The sequence below is a fragment of the Perca fluviatilis genome, chromosome 18 (assembly GCF_010015445.1).
Source record: "Perca fluviatilis chromosome 18, GENO_Pfluv_1.0, whole genome shotgun sequence".
NCBI classification, from domain to species: Eukaryota; Metazoa; Chordata; class Actinopteri; order Perciformes; family Percidae; genus Perca; species Perca fluviatilis.
Window position 1 is genome coordinate 24,965,038 of NC_053129.1, and position 17,193 is coordinate 24,982,230.

The window sequence follows — 17,193 nt, forward strand, 5'->3', positions numbered from 1 at the left end:
CAGACGCCTCAAACAAGTAACGTTACAGGGGGACAAGGCAAAAGCAAATACCGGTAGTAGGCCAACAAAAAAAAGGACTAAAAGGAAAACGTCCACACCAAATGGAAGGGGGACGTAATCTTGGCTACTGACGTACAACCACATCGCGCATTGTAAAGTTATTTTATGAATGAAATAGACATATTACATACCTGAGTGCCAATTTAGGGTGGGTTTTGGATAATTTATAACCCCATAATTGTCTCCATCTGTTGAAAGCCTGCCCGTTGTCTTTCCCTTTACCTTTTAGCTTTTAGTTGTTCTTCGTTTAATTTCCTTCTTTCTTGTGATGGTCCTGCCCCAGTATCAGCCATAACTACAACAGATAACCTGGTTCTGCATGGCTGGATATGCTAACACAGGCTTTTCAGGTGTTACAAAGAAATCTGTGACCCATCAGAATGTGTTACTGTAGCCCCTGCTACCTGCTGCAAATCATTCTGTGACTTAGCGGGAAAAATCAGACGCGAGCCAGTGCCTTACTAAAAACTATATAAAAATAGCGTTCTTTTCACTGTTAGTCTCGTTTGCTGTTACAGGTCATTTAAGACCATTGTTTGAAAAATGACAGAGCTTCAGAAACATTAAAAAGTTACATATAGTCACTTTAAGAGTTGTTGTGTTTTAGTTTCGTTTTTAAGTCTTTTGGGTTGATTTGACCAGAATTTCCAACATTGTTGTTTGCATGGAACCACACTTTTGTTTTGTTTTCACTCATACCTGTATGCCAATACATTCACCTTGTGTCTCTCAGATTGCCTTTGTCCCTGCTGGGATTCAATCCCCCTTTTCCACCTCTTGCTTGTTGTTCTGCGGGCTTTTCCCCACTAGACTTTTTTGAACTTGCACAATGAGAGAGAGAGAGAGAGTGAGAGAGAGAGAGAGCAGAAGAGACAGAAGTGGAACATGCATTAAATTAATCTTAATAATTAAATATGAAAAAAAATCTCACCTCCATACTATAGAAAGGTTTTTAAGCTTGCGACAATTTTACACTATCAAAATGACAAACTTAAGAAAGCCTAAAAATGCCAGCATGGTAACCATACTAACATAATGCGTGTGTGTTTTTAAATGCATGTTGCACATTTTTTTATATGTGGGTGTATTTTTCTTAGTATTCCATGCAACCAACAACTTCTGTTATTTTTTTTTTATTTTATAAATTAGGCAGCAGACTTATGAAACTTGAGTTGTGTAATATATCACTTTAACATCACCTCTGTTACATTATCAATTACTTCAAAGCTGTTGAAGTGCATATTTATTTGAAAACTATGCACTGTTACCTTATATTGATAATGACAAAATGAATGCAAACTTTGTTTACTGTGTGAAGTTTCACTCTGAAACTTGTTTCAATTAGAGTCTAATTGATTTTCACATCATACAGAAAGGAATGGATGCCTCGAGTGCTAGAAAAAAGTGCAGCAACAGCACACAACATTCATTGCTGAATGGTTAGCTGTGATGTAGAGTGTACATGATGTGTAGTAAAGTGAAAGGGTTCAATAGTGCAAAACCACCGGTCCTTTCATTTATTTTTCTTTCTTTGATGTCTTTCTTTTCTTCTTTTCGTTCACACAGGAGACATCAGGGGTAAACATCTTCCACTGAGCAGATATTTGATTGCTATGTATCCTAAAGCCACAGCTTTCTGCTGATGTTTTAACAGTGTTTCTCACTGTTTTCGCTCTCACTTTTTCTCTCTCTCTCTCTTCTCTCTCTCTCTCTCTCTCTCTCTCTCTCTCTCTCCTCTCTCTCTCTCTCTCTCCTCTCTCTCATGGCACTTGATGGAATTAGTAGTCGACTCTCTTCATCCCTCCTTTCTCCCCCTCTTTCTGTCTCTTTCAGCAGTAAGTGTTGACGAGGTCGATGAGTTAATTAAAAGTACAGTATCGCCGTAGGGGTTGACATGGAGAGAGAGGCATACAAAGAAAGTGTAGTGAGAAGGAAAGTCACAGAGGAAGAGGAGAACAACCGACAGATTGGCAGAGAGTGGTAGTGGGAGAGAGTGGGAGAATAAGAGAGACAAAGAGAAATTGCCACTATCACTGAATGACTTGTCTGTCAGTCTGCGGTTGATTATTTTACTGAACCCTGAGGGGAGATTTCAAACAGAGCAGCAGAGAAAAACACAAGCATCAACACATGTTAAAGGAATGCTTCAGCAAAATGAACAAAGCTAGCACAGTTATATAATAATAATATAAATATTAATATTTTTTCCACGTTATATATTTACAGTTACCGTTAGTCCAACAAACTTTGTGTACATTCTGCAAATCTTACTTTTTATACAGTACAGGCCAAAAGTTTGGACACACCTTCTCATTCAATGGGTTTCCTTTATTTACATGACTATTTACATTGTAGATTCTCACTGAAGGCATCAAAACTATGAATGAACACGTGGAATTATATACTTAACAAAAAAGTGTGAAATAACTGAAAACATGTCTTATATTCAAAGTAGCCACCCTTTGCTCTGATTACTGCTTTGCACACTCTTGGCATTCTCTTGATGAGCTTCAAGAGGTAGTCACCTGAAATGGTTTTCCAACAGTCTTGAAGGAGTTCCCAGAGATGCTTAGCACTTGTTGGCCCTTTTGCCTTCCCTCTGCCGTCCAGCTCACCCCAAACCATCTCGATTGGGTTCAGGTCCGGTGAATGTGGAGGCCAGGTCATCTGGCGCAGCGATCCATCACTGTCCTTCTTGGTCAAATAGCCCTTACACAGCCTGGAGGTGTGTTTGGGGTCATTGTCCTGTTGAAAAATAAATGATGGTCCAACTAAACGCAAACCGGATGGGATGGCATGTCGCTGCAGGATGCTGTGGTAGCCATGCTGGTTCAGTATGCCTTCAATTTTGAATAAATCCCCAACAGTGTCACCAGCAAAGCACCCCCAAACCATCACACCTCCTCCTCCATGCTTCACGGTGGGAACCAGGCACGTAGAATCCATCCATTCACCTTTTCTGCGTCGCACAAAGACACGGCGGTTGGAACCAAAGATCTCAAATTTGGACTCATCAGACCAAAGCACAGATTTCCGAAGGACTAATGTCCATTCCTTGTGTTTCTTGGCCCAAACAAATCTCTTCTGCTTGTTGTCTCTCCTTAGCAGTGGTTTCCTAGCAGCTACTTGACCATGACGGCCTGATTTGCGCAGTCTCCTCTTAACAGTTGTTCTAGAGATGTGTCTGCTGCTAGAACTCTGTGTGGCATTCATCTGGTCTCTAATCTGAGCTGCTGTTAACTTGCGATTTCTGAGGCTGGTGACTCGGATGAACTTATCCTCAGCAGCAGAGGTGACTCTTGGTCTTCCTTTCCTGGGGCGGTCCTCATGTGAGCCAGTTTCGTTTTATGGCGGTGGTTTTTGCAACTGCACTTGGGGACACATTCAAAGTTTTCGCAATTTTCTGGACTGACTGACCTTCATTTGTTAAAGTAATGATGGCCACTCGTTTCTCTTTACTTAGCTGATTGGTTCTTGTCATAATATGAATTCTAACAGTTGTCCAATAGAGCTGTTGGCTGTGTATCAACCTGACTTCTGCACAACACAACTGATGGTCCCAACCCCATTAATAAGGCAAGGCAAGGCAAGGCAAGGCAAGGCAAGGCAGCTTTATTTGTATAGCACATTTCAGCAACAGGGCAATTCAAAGTGCTTTACATAAAACATTAAAGAGCAGTAAGAAAACAATTTAAAACAATTTAAAAACATTAATAAACAAATTAATAACATTAAAAGACAATAATAAAATTGATAGTGCAGTATAAGAATAAAAGTTACAGTGCAGTATAAGAAATTAAAGTTAATAAAATAGATTATTTAAAGAAAAGCAACATCAAAAAGATAGGTCTTTAGCTTAGATTTAAAAGAACTGAGAGTTGGAGCGGACCTACAGGTTTCTGGGAGTTTGTTCCAAATATGTGGAGCATAAAAACTGAACGCTGCTTCCCCCTGTTTAGTTCTGACTCTGGGGACAACAAGTAGACCTGTCCTAGACGACCTGAAAGGTCTGGGTGGGTCATAATGTAGTAGCAGATCAGAAATGTATTTTGGCCCTAAACCAGTAAAAGTATTTTGAAATCAATTCTTTGAGGCACTGGAAGCCAGTGTAGAGACTTCAGTACTGGAGTGATGTGATCCACTTTCTTGGTCTTAGTGAGGACTCGAGCAGTAGCTTTCTGAATCAGCTGCAGCTGTCTGATTGATTTTTTGGGGAGACCTGTAAAGACACCGTTACAGTAGTCAAGTCTACTGAAGATAAAAGCATGGACAAGTTTTTCCAGATCCTGCTGACACATAAGTCCTTTAACCCTTGATATATTTTTAAGGTGATAATAGGCTGATTTTTAGATTATTTTAATGTGGCTTTTAAAATTCAGGTCTGAGTCCATGACTACACCAAGATTTCTGGCTTTGTCTGTTGTTTTCAACATTGTCGTTTGAAGCTGAGCGCTGACTTTCAATCGTTCCTCTTTTGCTCCAAAAACAACCACCTCCGTTTTTTCTTCATTTAATTTAAGAAAGTTCTGGCACATCCAATCATTAATCTGTTCAATGCACATATTTAATTGTTGTATTGGGCTATAGTTCCCGATACGGGCAGGGTTATATAAATTTGGGTGTCATCCACATAACTATGGTAACTTATTTTGTTGTTTTCCATAATCTGAGCCAGTGGAAGCATGTAGATGTTGAACAGAAGAGGCCCCAGAACTGAGCCTTGGGGAACTCCGCACGTCATATTTGTATGCTCAGATGTATAATTACCTATAGACACAAAGTAGTCCCTATTCTTTAAATAGGATTCAAACCACTTTAGTACTGAGCCAGAAAGACCAACCCAGTTTTCCAATCGGTCAAGCAATATGTCATGGTCTACCGTATCAAATGCAGCACTGAGATCAAGTAATACTAAGACTGAAATTTTGCCACTATCTGTGTTTAAGTGGATGTCATTAAAGACTTTAACAAGAGCCATCTCAGTGCTGTGGTGTGGTCGAAAACCTGACTGGAAGGCATCAAAACTGTTGTTTAGCGATAAGAAAAGGTTGAGTTGTTGAAAAACCACTTTTTCTATGATTTTACTTAAAAATGGAAGGTTTGATATTGGCCTATAGTTGCTCATTAGTGTCGTGTCTAGATTGTTCTTTTTTAGGAGTGGCTTGATGACTGCAGTTTTTGAAAACACCCGTTGGTAGAATATCAAGGTAACAGGAGGAGGTTTTCAGATGTTGTATAATGTCCCCCAGGTTTTTAAGGTTGATCGTAGGAAATTGTGTCATGTTGGAATTTGTTTTGCATGCACACTGTGCACACTGTGACAACACATATCTAATTAAGTGAAAACCATTTCAGGTGACTACCTCATGAAGCTCATTGAGAGAACACCAAGGGTTTGCAGCGCTATCAAAAAAGCAAAGGGTGGCTACTTTGAGGAATCTAAAATATAAGACATGTTTTTAGTTATTTCACACTTTTTGTTAAGTACATAATTCCATATGTGTTCATTCATAGTTTTGATCCCTTCAGTGAGAATCTACAATGTAAATAGTCATGAAAATAAAGGAAACGCATTGAATGAGAAGGTGTGTCCAAACTTTTGGCCTGTACTGTATACTGTATTGCTATAATTGTAATGTTGTAATAATCAGTTGGACAATAGTTAAACATCCCTCCCATTTGTTTTTATATAGTTCTATTCTGTCTTCTTCATGCTGTTTCCCACAGAGTTCATTAGATTTTCATCAAACCCAGTCATTACCTTGCATGTTTCCCCAAAACTGTGTGAAATTGTCCTCTGAGTGATGTCAGCTGGAGGAAACTAGAATCTTGTTTTCTTAATTAATGCTGAAGGTGAGAAATAAGGCTCATTAAGGGACCCTGGTAAACATATGGTTGTTAAACTGTTTTAAAACACTTCCAGCGTGAGAAGGCTTTCTAAAAAATCATGTCAAAGCATAGTATAATGATTAGAACATTTGGAATGAACTAAAGGCTGCATTGCAAACCTTGATGGGCAGATCAATTGAAGCGAAGCCTACGATTTAGTTTGGATGATCAACTTGGGCACCATTTTCATAATGACGGTGTACTTAAGGGCCGGGTTATGCTAGCAAAGAACTAGTTTGTACGACATGGAAGCGGTGTGGAAGCCTGCTGTCATAGACGGTGTTGAGGCATAATAATTGATTAAAGCTGAGGATAACAGCGTACATTTTCAGAATTAGTAAGTGGATTTTCATTCATAGTGTTGCACTCAGTTGTTCACAAAATGACAAAAATAGTTTTGTAAAGAATGACAAAAGTGGGCTCAAACCCTGACAACTTTCTCACCTCCACACAGCTGGCCAATCGCTACATGAGGTGGGTGTGAATGTTGTATCGTCAGTTTTTGAAAGTTCAAAAACGTTGGAAAGGTGTGTGTGTGTGTGTGGGGGGGGTCTGAAGCTGTTTGAACGCCATCATTGCTCAACTTATTATTTTGTTGCATGGCTGCTGCCACGGCGCTCCTCTGAAAGCTATCTTATAATAAGAAAATTATTATTGTCACTCCCAGCCTTGCTAAGCTGGGTGTTTCCTTGTGGGGAGTGATGGGGTCAGAGCCTATCAACACTGTAAATGTTCACACAATGATCCATTCCACATGAATTTGCTGACAGGACTATAGTTGGGGTGAGAACAGCATAGCAAAGCTGTGAATAATTGATGAAATGTCCCTTTAACAAAGCCTCATGACTGTTTGCAGTCAAATCTATGCCTTAGAATATGTTCATCCGACACACAAACTGATAAGGCCCATGTCTCCAGTGGTTACGTTTTAGTTATCCTATAGAGTCTTGTTCTCTGCCAGTTTTATCCGTTGCTCTAATTGACATAGCATGCCGTATTGCAGTGTACATTAGCACATGTTGCTTTGTCCGTCTAGCCAGTCACATACAAACACACACACATTAGTGTGACGATATTTGAAATGTTATACACTGCCACAATTTAATCTAACTTAGCCTGAGGGATCAATAGAAGAAAATCTGCAATTTAATTTCCAAAATTTCAACATTCAGTAATATGGAGTGATTCTTGTCTTTGCACTAGCAGAGGCTCTGTCACGCATCACAATAACTCTCCTCTGTGAATTGTTGCATTCACATATACTAACTTATTCCACTGTTCCACTTTTGTAATCCGTAAATAAGGCTGTGTTAAATAACAATACTATAAATGTAAATATTCTAATTGCTCCCTTCCTCGTTCTTCCAGCCTAGCAGAGGAGTTGTATCAGAAAGTGAAAAGATTATTTGGCGACCCCCATCAGGCCACAGAAGACCTGAAAGCAGAGGTAATTATAACTTCTGATCTTTGCTCTGACTTCGATGTCCCCAAATAAATGACATTAACTTAATGCTTCCCCATCTGCTTCCCTAGATAAAAGAGAAGCTCTCAGACCATGAGGGGAAGCTCCAGGAGGCCCAGGATCTACTCCACTCTGCCCAGGGAAAGACCAGGCAGGCTGGCTCACTGGCTGAACAAAACCATGCTAACCTTACAGCCCTGGAGGTACAGATACACAAACAAAATCATACGCTGCTACACACACGTTTTAAATACACAAACACAGTCAGAAGGCAATGTGCTTGAATGCTAAATCATTTCTATACTCGTGGCCGCTGTTTTGTCAGTAATGTGTAGTCTAATTAACTACTATTTAAGTGACTTACTAATTAAATGTAATGTTAGACGTTTACTTTGGCAAGCAATGGATCAATAGATAAGAGTTTCTTGTGCAAAAGAAAGACACTAACATTGATGGTCAACACTATTGGGTTACTCTGACCTACACATGACCGGTAACTGACCTGATTTTTTGAAAGAGAGGAACAAGACCTTGTTTCCAGTTTTTCTATGTTTATTCTCTGCATTATTATATTACTATAACCCAATTAAATTAGCTGACTTATCACATTAGTTTTGAAATGAGTCGAAGGCCCGGTTGAGTAATGGATTCCTGTTTTGGGGGTATTGAGCCTATTTTACTTGTGATTTTACACATAAGACAATCTAAACTTTTGGTCTCCTTAAATTAAAAAAGTCCTCATTTTCCTAAAGAACCATAAAGAGCAGAGCATCTAACCATTTATTCATCTCACTATGTGTTCTTATTTGTGTTTTAATCCTTTTTCTGATCATCATCAAGGAAAGCTCACAGGCAGCACTAACAGAGCAAAACAACAAGCATTTAGAAGATTATGATACATGTCCTAGAGGAAGCATTCGGCAGTGATCCCACACACATACAGTGCACTCTTCTATCTTTCTCTTTCTTTAGATCTGTTTTTGTCTCTCCCTGACCCTGCAGTCTTTTACTCTATAAAGAAAAGCTTTAAGTAAGGAAAGTGGAATATGCACACAATACACTCGGATTATACTGAGTTCATACATTATTTAATCAAATCACTAATTGTGTGTCCCTCGTGTCCTCTAATTGCTTTGGTTATTTTCAATAATAAAAGGAAATCCTTTTTTACCATAAAGAGGTTTTTAGAAATAGTCTGTAGAAAAAATGATAATTTCCCTGAGTGATTGCTCTGCCATTATTTTGCGAATCAAAATTTCAATTTAGGTTTGCCTTGTGTGAACTGACCAAAAACACTGTAACATCCACACAGACTCTGACACAGACTTTTCTATCCCACTGGTTTGCATCCACACATCTGTTCCTTAGGGATTAAACACTTCATGAAATGATAATCTGCAAAAAACAGTCAAGCTCATTTTGAGGCAGTTTTTGTTTGTAAATTGTGATAGAAATGTATTCACTGGCTAAAAGCAACTCACCGATTGGCAGGAACACATCTACAAATAGTTTCAGTAGAACAGAAGCTTTGTCCATGAAATCTTGTGAAACATACAATCCACACATACTATCATCCCAGAAATGTTTCTGTCACAAGGCACGCGCTGTGTTGTATGTTTATTTGAGTTTAAACAAATAAGTCAGACAAACAGCATACAGAAAGATAATCAGCAGCTGTTTTGATTATCGATTAAGTCATTTTTCAAGCACAAATGGATATTAATGATTCCTGGTTCAGGCTGCTCAAGTGTTGATTTTATGCTTTTCTTTGTCCTATGTGATAAGAAATTGAAGATCTTAAAACAAGCAATTTGATCACTTCTCTTAGAGCCACGGGACATTGTAATTCGGATTTTCTTTTGACATTTTATAGACCAAACGATAAATCAAGAAAACAATCAGCAGATTATTCGGTAAGGAAAAATAATTGTTAGTTTGCGGCTCTAATGTTCATAAGTTGGCGCATCTGAATCTTGTGCGGCTGTTGATCCTCGTTTGTTTTTCGCAGAGGAAGCGCTCTGCAGTGAGCGGGGTGAAACAGGAAGCAGAGGAGGTCCTTGGAGAAGGAGAACGTTTACTGGGTGAAGCAAACCAGCTTTCTGACAACATCAACAAGGAGATAGAGGTACTAATGTCAACCTAAGAGACCTGTAGTTCCCCTCTAACTCTTTAAAACCTCTACTAATCTACTGTTGAATGTTCTGCCTGAGGTCTACTTTATGTCTTCTGGCATCAGGAAAGAAGAGTTTGTAGGAGTAAGAGAAGATTTCTCTGTGTATTAACTCTGTCTGTGTGCTCTGTTCTTTCTTCGATCCAAATAATTTGAATGGCATAAAATACATAATTAATGCCTAAAACAATTAGCAAAGATATTACCATGGGCAATATGGCAGCAGTAAATAAAAGCTATTCAAATTAGTCGTCTAGCAAAAGGGGGAACTGTTGTTTTCTGTCTGTAGGACTTGGAGGAGATGGGAAGAGAGCTGGGTCCTCTTCATGACCAGCTGGGTGACAAAGTCAGTCACCTTACCAACGGTTTAAGTGACGGCAGCCTGGCTAATCACGTGCACGATGCAGAGGAACACGCCAAACAGCTGAACGAATCTGCTGCCATTTTGGATGGGTAAATATTAACTGAGAATATTTTCTCTTTCATGTCAAGATTCAAGATTCAATACTTTATTTTCATGATTCAATACTTCATTGCCATGCAACTGAGTTGCTAGGAATTTGGTGCAGTGTGCTCATTAAACAAAAAAACAAACAAAGCATTCATAGCAGGACAGTCCATACCCGATAAAAATACATGTAAACACATACTATATAGACACAACCCCCGCACCCACAAATGCATACCATTTATCCCATAATAAAATAGATAAATGTGTTTAAAAAAAGTAAAGCGCCAGTGCTGAAGGGCACCCTACAAGTCAGTGCAGTCAAGAGTTACAAAGTGTCAGTGCATTGTAGCCATGAGGTGCTGTTGTAGTGTTGAGGATCTGTTGAGTAGCTAAATAGTTCTGCTGTTAAGAAAGTGGGATGTTTTGGATTTAATAGATTTTAGTCTTTTCCCTGAGGTCAGTGTACTTAATTGAATATATATGGTATTTTGGACCATTGATCAAAAAAAACTAAGTCACTTTGGCAGAGGTGTCACTGCAGAGCTGTTTTTAGAGAAGTCCAAACCGACTTGACAATCTCTGAGTTCAATAACATAAACGAGGTTATGATGGGAAATGGATTTTATTACTTACCCAAACGTGCTTCTCTCTTTTGTCCTCTCTCTCTCTCCTCGCAGTATTTTGGCTGAAGCTAGAAATCTCTCCTTCAACGCAACAGCTGCCTTCAAGGCCTATAGCAACATTAAAGCAAATGTCGATGCAGCGGAGAAAGAGGCGAAGGCAGCCAAACAGAGGGCAAGTGAGGCACTGGCACTGGTAAGTGGAGACGTATACCAACACACACAGAAAGACATGCACACACCTATTGACTAAATTAAAAACGGCAATTTCTAACTTTTAACAGCCGTTTCCTTCAGGGTTTATTGAAGTATGAATGTTATTAATTCATCATGGGAAAAACATCCTGTGCCTGATAAGTCTCCCTTTCCGTGTTTTGCAATAATTTCTCTATTGCACGATTGTAAACAGCAAACCTTCACGCATAACTGTATGAAATGTATATCTATGCTGAATGGAATTCACCTCACATTCAGGTACTGCATACTGTTAATTAAGAACAATCATTCTAGCTATCCAGACCCTGGAAGTGTACTCTCAGCAGAAGAGGTGGTGGTGGTGGTGGTGGTGGTGGTGTGTGTGTGTGTGTGTGTGTGTGTGTGTGTGTGTGTGTGTGTGTGTGTGTGTGTGTGTGTGTGTGTGTGTACTCTCAGCAGAAGAGGTGGTGGTGGTGTGTGTGTGTGTGTGTGTGTGTGTGTGTGTGTGTGTGTGTGTGTGTGTCTGTGTGTCTGTGTGTGTGTGTGTGTGTGTTTGTGTGTGTCTTGTATGCAGTAACAGTAATGTAAGCTTGGGCACTCCATTAGTCATGCCTGAGAGATCAAAGCACTTCTCTGTCCCTCTTGTTCTTTCTTTTTTCCGCCCCTCTTCTTCTTTCATTATCATGACCACACTCACCTGAAATCTCCCTTTTCCTGCCTCCTTTCTTTTCTTTTTTTCCTTATTTTTTTATTTTCTGCTTCCCTTCTTTTTTCCCTGTTCTTGTTCCAAACACTTGTTAATTTCCCCCCTTTATTCTATAATAGTTTATTTTCCTCTATATTCTTTATTTTTTATTTTGTTTGGCCTGTGTGCCAATTTATTTTTCATTTCTTTCTACCAACATTTTACCCTTTTCTTTTTGACTCATCCCCCCTGTTTGCATTTTTTCACCTCTGTTTTATTTTCCCTTTTTCCCTTTGGCAAGAAAGAGCTAAATGGCAGAGGGAGAAAGGGCTAAAAAGATAGTGAAAGCAGGCAAAGAAACAAAGAAAGAAGGGGTTGAAGGTAGAGAATTAATGCAAGGAGAAGTTAAGTCCGCTGAATGCATTTCTTAGAATATCATTTAGCAATGCAAAGTAGTGGTGCTTTGATCTTACAGAAAGGTAATATGCAGATTACTGTACCTTTTTCTGTGTCATGAAACATATTTTTTAATTCATGTGTGGGATCTAAATTAGCATTTTTAGTGAAGGCATGTTAAGCACAGATTTTATCAGACTGTGTGTGCGTGTGTGTTTAGGCTTTAGATCCAGAGGTCCCAGTAAAGGAAGCAGCTCAAGGTGCCCTTCAGAAGAGCCACAGATTGCTGGACCAAGCTAAACAACTACAAAATGATGTCAAAGGTAACCATGAGAGTGTGCGTGTGTTAGATTGCATACAGAACATATACATTGTATGCGACGGGCAGTATAGGCCCGGTTTTTAGAAACCCTGGTCGTGTGCAATTCACATTGTACCTGGGTTGCGAAGCCAAGTCGTTTAATGCGGTTTAGCCCTTTCAAACACAAAGTCAACCCTGATTGAGCCCTCGATGTGAAAGGGGTATGATGGTTGTACAAGGAGCTGTAGTCTATACTTTAAATGGATTAAAGTAACATCATACACAGTTTACACAAGTTTGAAACCGTTGAACTGCAATCAATGTCACTCTTCCCATTAGGGAGGGATGTGTTTATTAGTAGGCCACCTTGGCTTCAAATCAAACCAATAATCATCATTGTGTGTGTGTGTGTGTGTGTGTGTGTGTGTGTGTGTGTGTGTGTGTGTGTGTGTGTGTGTGTGTGTGTGTGTGTGTGTGTGTGTGTGTGTGTGTGTGTGTGTTTGTGTGTGTGTGTGTGTGTAGAGAATGCAGATGGTGTGGCCGGGCTGAAGGGCAGAGTTAAAGCAGCGAGAGACAAAGCCAAAGACCTGCTGAAAGCTGTCAACGGAACCATGGCAACGCTCAACGCTATCCCCAATGGTATGACTGCACAAATACACAGTGTGCATGAGTGTGTGCGTGGGAGGGAGATAAAGAGAGAGTGGATCAATATCACTGTGCTGATAGAGGTCAGTTGCTCTGGTAAACTCAACTTGACACATATCAGTACTCACAGACACACAGAAATGCACTACAGTGATAGCGAGGTTTTTGAACCACACTGATGCACATGGTCATGTTTGGATCAACACGCAGAAAACTGTTAAATGCAGCTACTACAAATTGTGAATGGGATGACCCAGAGGTTAACACAACTTATTTAATTTCAGTTGAAATTCCTGTGAGTGAGTGAACACAACACCGGAACATGTCACAGTCAGATTGCGAGTCTGATTTTCACAGGATTTACCTGACCTGGTAACAAAATCAGATGTTTGGTTAGGGCTGAAGTTCAGCAGCGATTATCCACTGGGTTTACAGTTTCAATCATAAACACCATGATCTTCTACTGTATCACACTGTTTGCAACAAAAAAAAGTTTGATCTTCATGTCTGGAAATCTACAGGACTCTGAACAGTCCCGTGACATGAGGTGAGCAAGACTTGTTCCAGAGGCAGGGTGCCAGTGCCAGAGTAGCCAACAAAGACAAGATTATGCGGCCTTTATGCACTCTCTATACATGCTCCCAATGTCAGCAGTGTTTCAAAAGTCAGCAGGATAGTTGATATCGGGTGAAGACTCAGAAATGATGTTGGGAGACCTCAAAGATGACGACCAGTCCAAAGATTATAAATCAAATGCAGCTTTATTCAAACAGTGAACAAACTTTCATGACACTGGGACAACCATGAGCATACAGACACGTCTGCCCAAGGATGACCAACATTTACATCCGAATGAATACCTTTTAAACTCTTTTTTGTGCTTACACAGCATGAGACATCTATTTCAGTTGGAACAGTTTACTCTTAAACTACACCTTTTATGGCCGATGCTCCTAATAGATTCACACATTCCTGGCTCCAATTCCTCTGTGTGACAGTTGTGCCCAAACTCATAGTAGATTCACACATTCTAAGCTAGGTTTTACTATGAGACCATATCATCTTAAACTGACTGGTCTCTAGAAACTCCTTAGAATAGATAAGATACATTCAAACATTTGCATGCACACATACCAAACCTATCAATAGTCTTATTTAACGTCTTAGGCAAATGATAGAACATTAAACAACAGTCTAGTGTGCATAGATTAGATATACAACAGACTGAAGATTCAGTATATTCCATACTAATCATAAAGCAGTACTTATCCACATAGTATATACTGCAGCACAGTACATGACAAAACCCATCTATTGGTCCAAACTTGCTATGCCACTGATAAATGTACATAATTTGTATAGCGTTTGTGTTTCTGTTTTTTAAATTCTTGACAGACACAGCAGCTAAGCTAGCAGCCACAAAGGCTGTAGCAGCTGATGCTAACGCCACGGCCATAGACGTCCTGGAGCGTCTTGGTGATTTGAACCTGCGAGTCAATGGCCTACAGAGGAACTACAGCGAGCTGGAGGACACTGTTAATGCAGCCAATCAGATGATCCAGGACCCAGAGAAAAACAGTAAATGTCTTCACTATTGGCTAGTTACATAGTAACATAGTCTAGTAGTAATAGTAAGTAAAAGCAGCAGGAAAATCCTATATTTGGGATATTCCAGCAAACATTTTGTGGACTTGTTTAGCATCGATAAAGACTTCCTTTTTGATTGGCTAATACATATTAAATCAATTAGAAAAAGTGACTGATCTATTATCACTCTGAAAAATGTTTTGCTATTGAACTGCTTTTGTGTGACAACATTAAATTTATTTCCTCTTTATCGATACTTACTGAATTTTGTTTTATTTCCTAAACCTTGAACCTTGAACCTAAGTGCCAAATGAAAGATCTCTAAACTCTGTAATTATGTCTGCTTTATCTTAACTTTTGACTTTTTGAAAATATGAAGTTATTATCTCAGAGCCACATAAATTGGTGAATTCAACCGAAAACTGATACATCTTTCTCTCTGTCTCTCTTTTTTTTCAATCCCCACAGCCATCAGTATGTATATTTAAATTACCTTAGTATATGCACTTATTATTATAAGTGGTGCACCAATAACATGTTGTAATTACCAGATAATGAGAGTAATGTTACCTCCCTGCCAGCACAAATTTCGAGGCATTTGTTGGCTTTTTCTAGGAAATCATTTGTTTGTTGGACATTTTCAATCACCACAAAAACACAGTATCATCAACAGCATTGTGTTAATGTGGTGTTTTGGGCCAAGTCAATGTCAAAATGATCTGATTTCAACAACAGTATTGGAGCACCACCCATTAGTTTTATTACTTAATAGCTATACAGTAAATAGTAGCTGCTTCTAATAATGCCTCTGTTCCATTCTGCTCTGCTCGAGCATGACAGCTCTGCACACAGCAAAGCATGGAACTCTCTTCTTATTGCTATCTATTTTTTCTGTCTTTTTTCAATTTCTGTCTTTTTCAGTTTCAAGCCTTTACAATATAAAAAAGCAAATAGTGTACAAAAAAGGATCTCTTTGAATGCTGAGCTACACTAATTATTCAGCGCTCGCTGGCTTCTCCATCTTTCTTGCTCTTCCTCCATATTTCTCCTCCTTCTTTCAGTAATATTGGTGATTTCCTCAGCTGCCATCATTTGCCATCCTTTTCCTCACTCTTCCCATGCTAGCTCTCCATGCTCTTTCAGCTATAATACACTGTATAGTGTTGATGATAACGACTACTGTGCTATTCTGTATCACTACTGTACTTTATATCTCTCTCTCTCTCTCTCTCCCTCCCCTTAGTCCACGCTGCAGGAGCTAAAGTGAAGGATTTAGAGGATGAAGCTGACAGGCTGTTGGAGAAGCTGCAGCCAATCAAAAAGCTGCAGGACAATTTGAGGCGAAACATCTCACAAATCAAGGAACTGATAAACCAAGCCAGGAAACAAGCTAACTCGGTAAGTTATAAACACACTGACTTTCAGCCTGATCAAACACAAATACAAGACGAAAGCTGTGATGCAAAATTCTTTATGTGTATATTTTCTTTTTCTGCCTCTTTCCAGATCAAAGTATCAGTGTCATCAGGTGGTGACTGTCTCCGTAGTTACCGACCCGATATCAGGAAAGGGAGGTACAACACCATCATCCTTCACGTTAAAACCACCACACCTGATAACCTGCTCTTCTACCTGGGGTCAGCCAAATATGTAAGTATACAATTCACTGAGTATATAGTACAAATTAGCACAAATACCCAAAATTGTCTATAAAGAAATATATCACTGTCAGAACTACTCCAAAGTCTTAAAAACAAAACTCTTAATCTCAACTATAACCAGAGCAGCAAAATGACTAGACGTTTAACCATACTCTTTAACCACTAATCAGCTTTTTTCATTACATCTGGCCAAAATATCAAAAGAAATCTCACAGGGCAGGGGACTGTCAGAAGTTGGTCTTCACAAATATAGACACCATTAACAAAACTTAACTGTGATTTATCATGTATGTAGAGACCTAAAGGTATCTATCAGAATTGTATTTGCATGATAATGAATTGTTGTCATTAATTGTATTTGGGTAAATAATCTGTCTTTATGGCTCTGGGAAAAAAAATTGCCAAATTTTGTAAATATAAGGCTGTGGTATTATTGCTAACAAAATATAAAATCCAGTTGACACTTTTTTAATGTTTCATATTAAAGCATAAATCCTATTTAATACAAAGTTGAGGGGCTGTATACTGTGTAGCATTTATCATACTTGAAAATACCTGTGTTCCAAAAGTGTATGTATACAAACACACACACACACACACACACACACACACACACACACACACATAGAATACATGCACAGAGAGAAGCACACACTTGTGTTTCTCTCTCTCACTCCCAGAGTGATTTGTCTAATATGGGAATAATTAATACTTCTTGACACATACTCACCAACACCGCTATAAACATAGCATACTGCTGTTTTAAGGTACCACTCATGATCCCTAAGTGTGCATATGTGTGGGTACGTGTTCAAGCATGTGTGTGTGTGTGTCCTAAGGAGCAGCAGCAATTAACAACAACTTTATGTTGCTATCTGCTTTATCCTGATTTCCCCTGAGAAATCACTGCTTTGCTTCATCTGACTGGGAAGTCTTGTACGTGCATGTGTGCGTGTTTGTGTGGTGTGTGTGTGTGTGTGTGTGTGTGTGCACCTCTACCATTTCACTAATAGTGTGTAATGCTAGTTGAATAATAACGATGCTGCCCTGTGATCTGTGCTAATGAATAAT

General features: G+C 39.2%; 1 protein-coding gene across 1 annotated transcript in view; it reads left to right on the plus strand.

Annotated features, from left to right (window-relative positions):
• Positions 1–17,193, plus strand: part of lama2 (laminin, alpha 2) — a gene marked incomplete at its 3' end in the record, with an annotated part of 199,379 nt that overhangs the window by 154,959 nt on the left and 27,227 nt on the right. Inside the window, exons 41-51 of the mRNA XM_039781351.1 lie at positions 7,318–7,396; positions 7,483–7,614; positions 9,420–9,536; positions 9,871–10,034; positions 10,710–10,848; positions 12,149–12,251; positions 12,752–12,868; positions 14,270–14,452; positions 14,930–14,935; positions 15,705–15,859; positions 15,968–16,111. Coding sequence (XP_039637285.1) covers positions 7,318–7,396; positions 7,483–7,614; positions 9,420–9,536; positions 9,871–10,034; positions 10,710–10,848; positions 12,149–12,251; positions 12,752–12,868; positions 14,270–14,452; positions 14,930–14,935; positions 15,705–15,859; positions 15,968–16,111 — 1,339 coding nt within the window. The remainder of the gene's footprint in view (positions 1–7,317; positions 7,397–7,482; positions 7,615–9,419; positions 9,537–9,870; positions 10,035–10,709; positions 10,849–12,148; positions 12,252–12,751; positions 12,869–14,269; positions 14,453–14,929; positions 14,936–15,704; positions 15,860–15,967; positions 16,112–17,193) is intronic.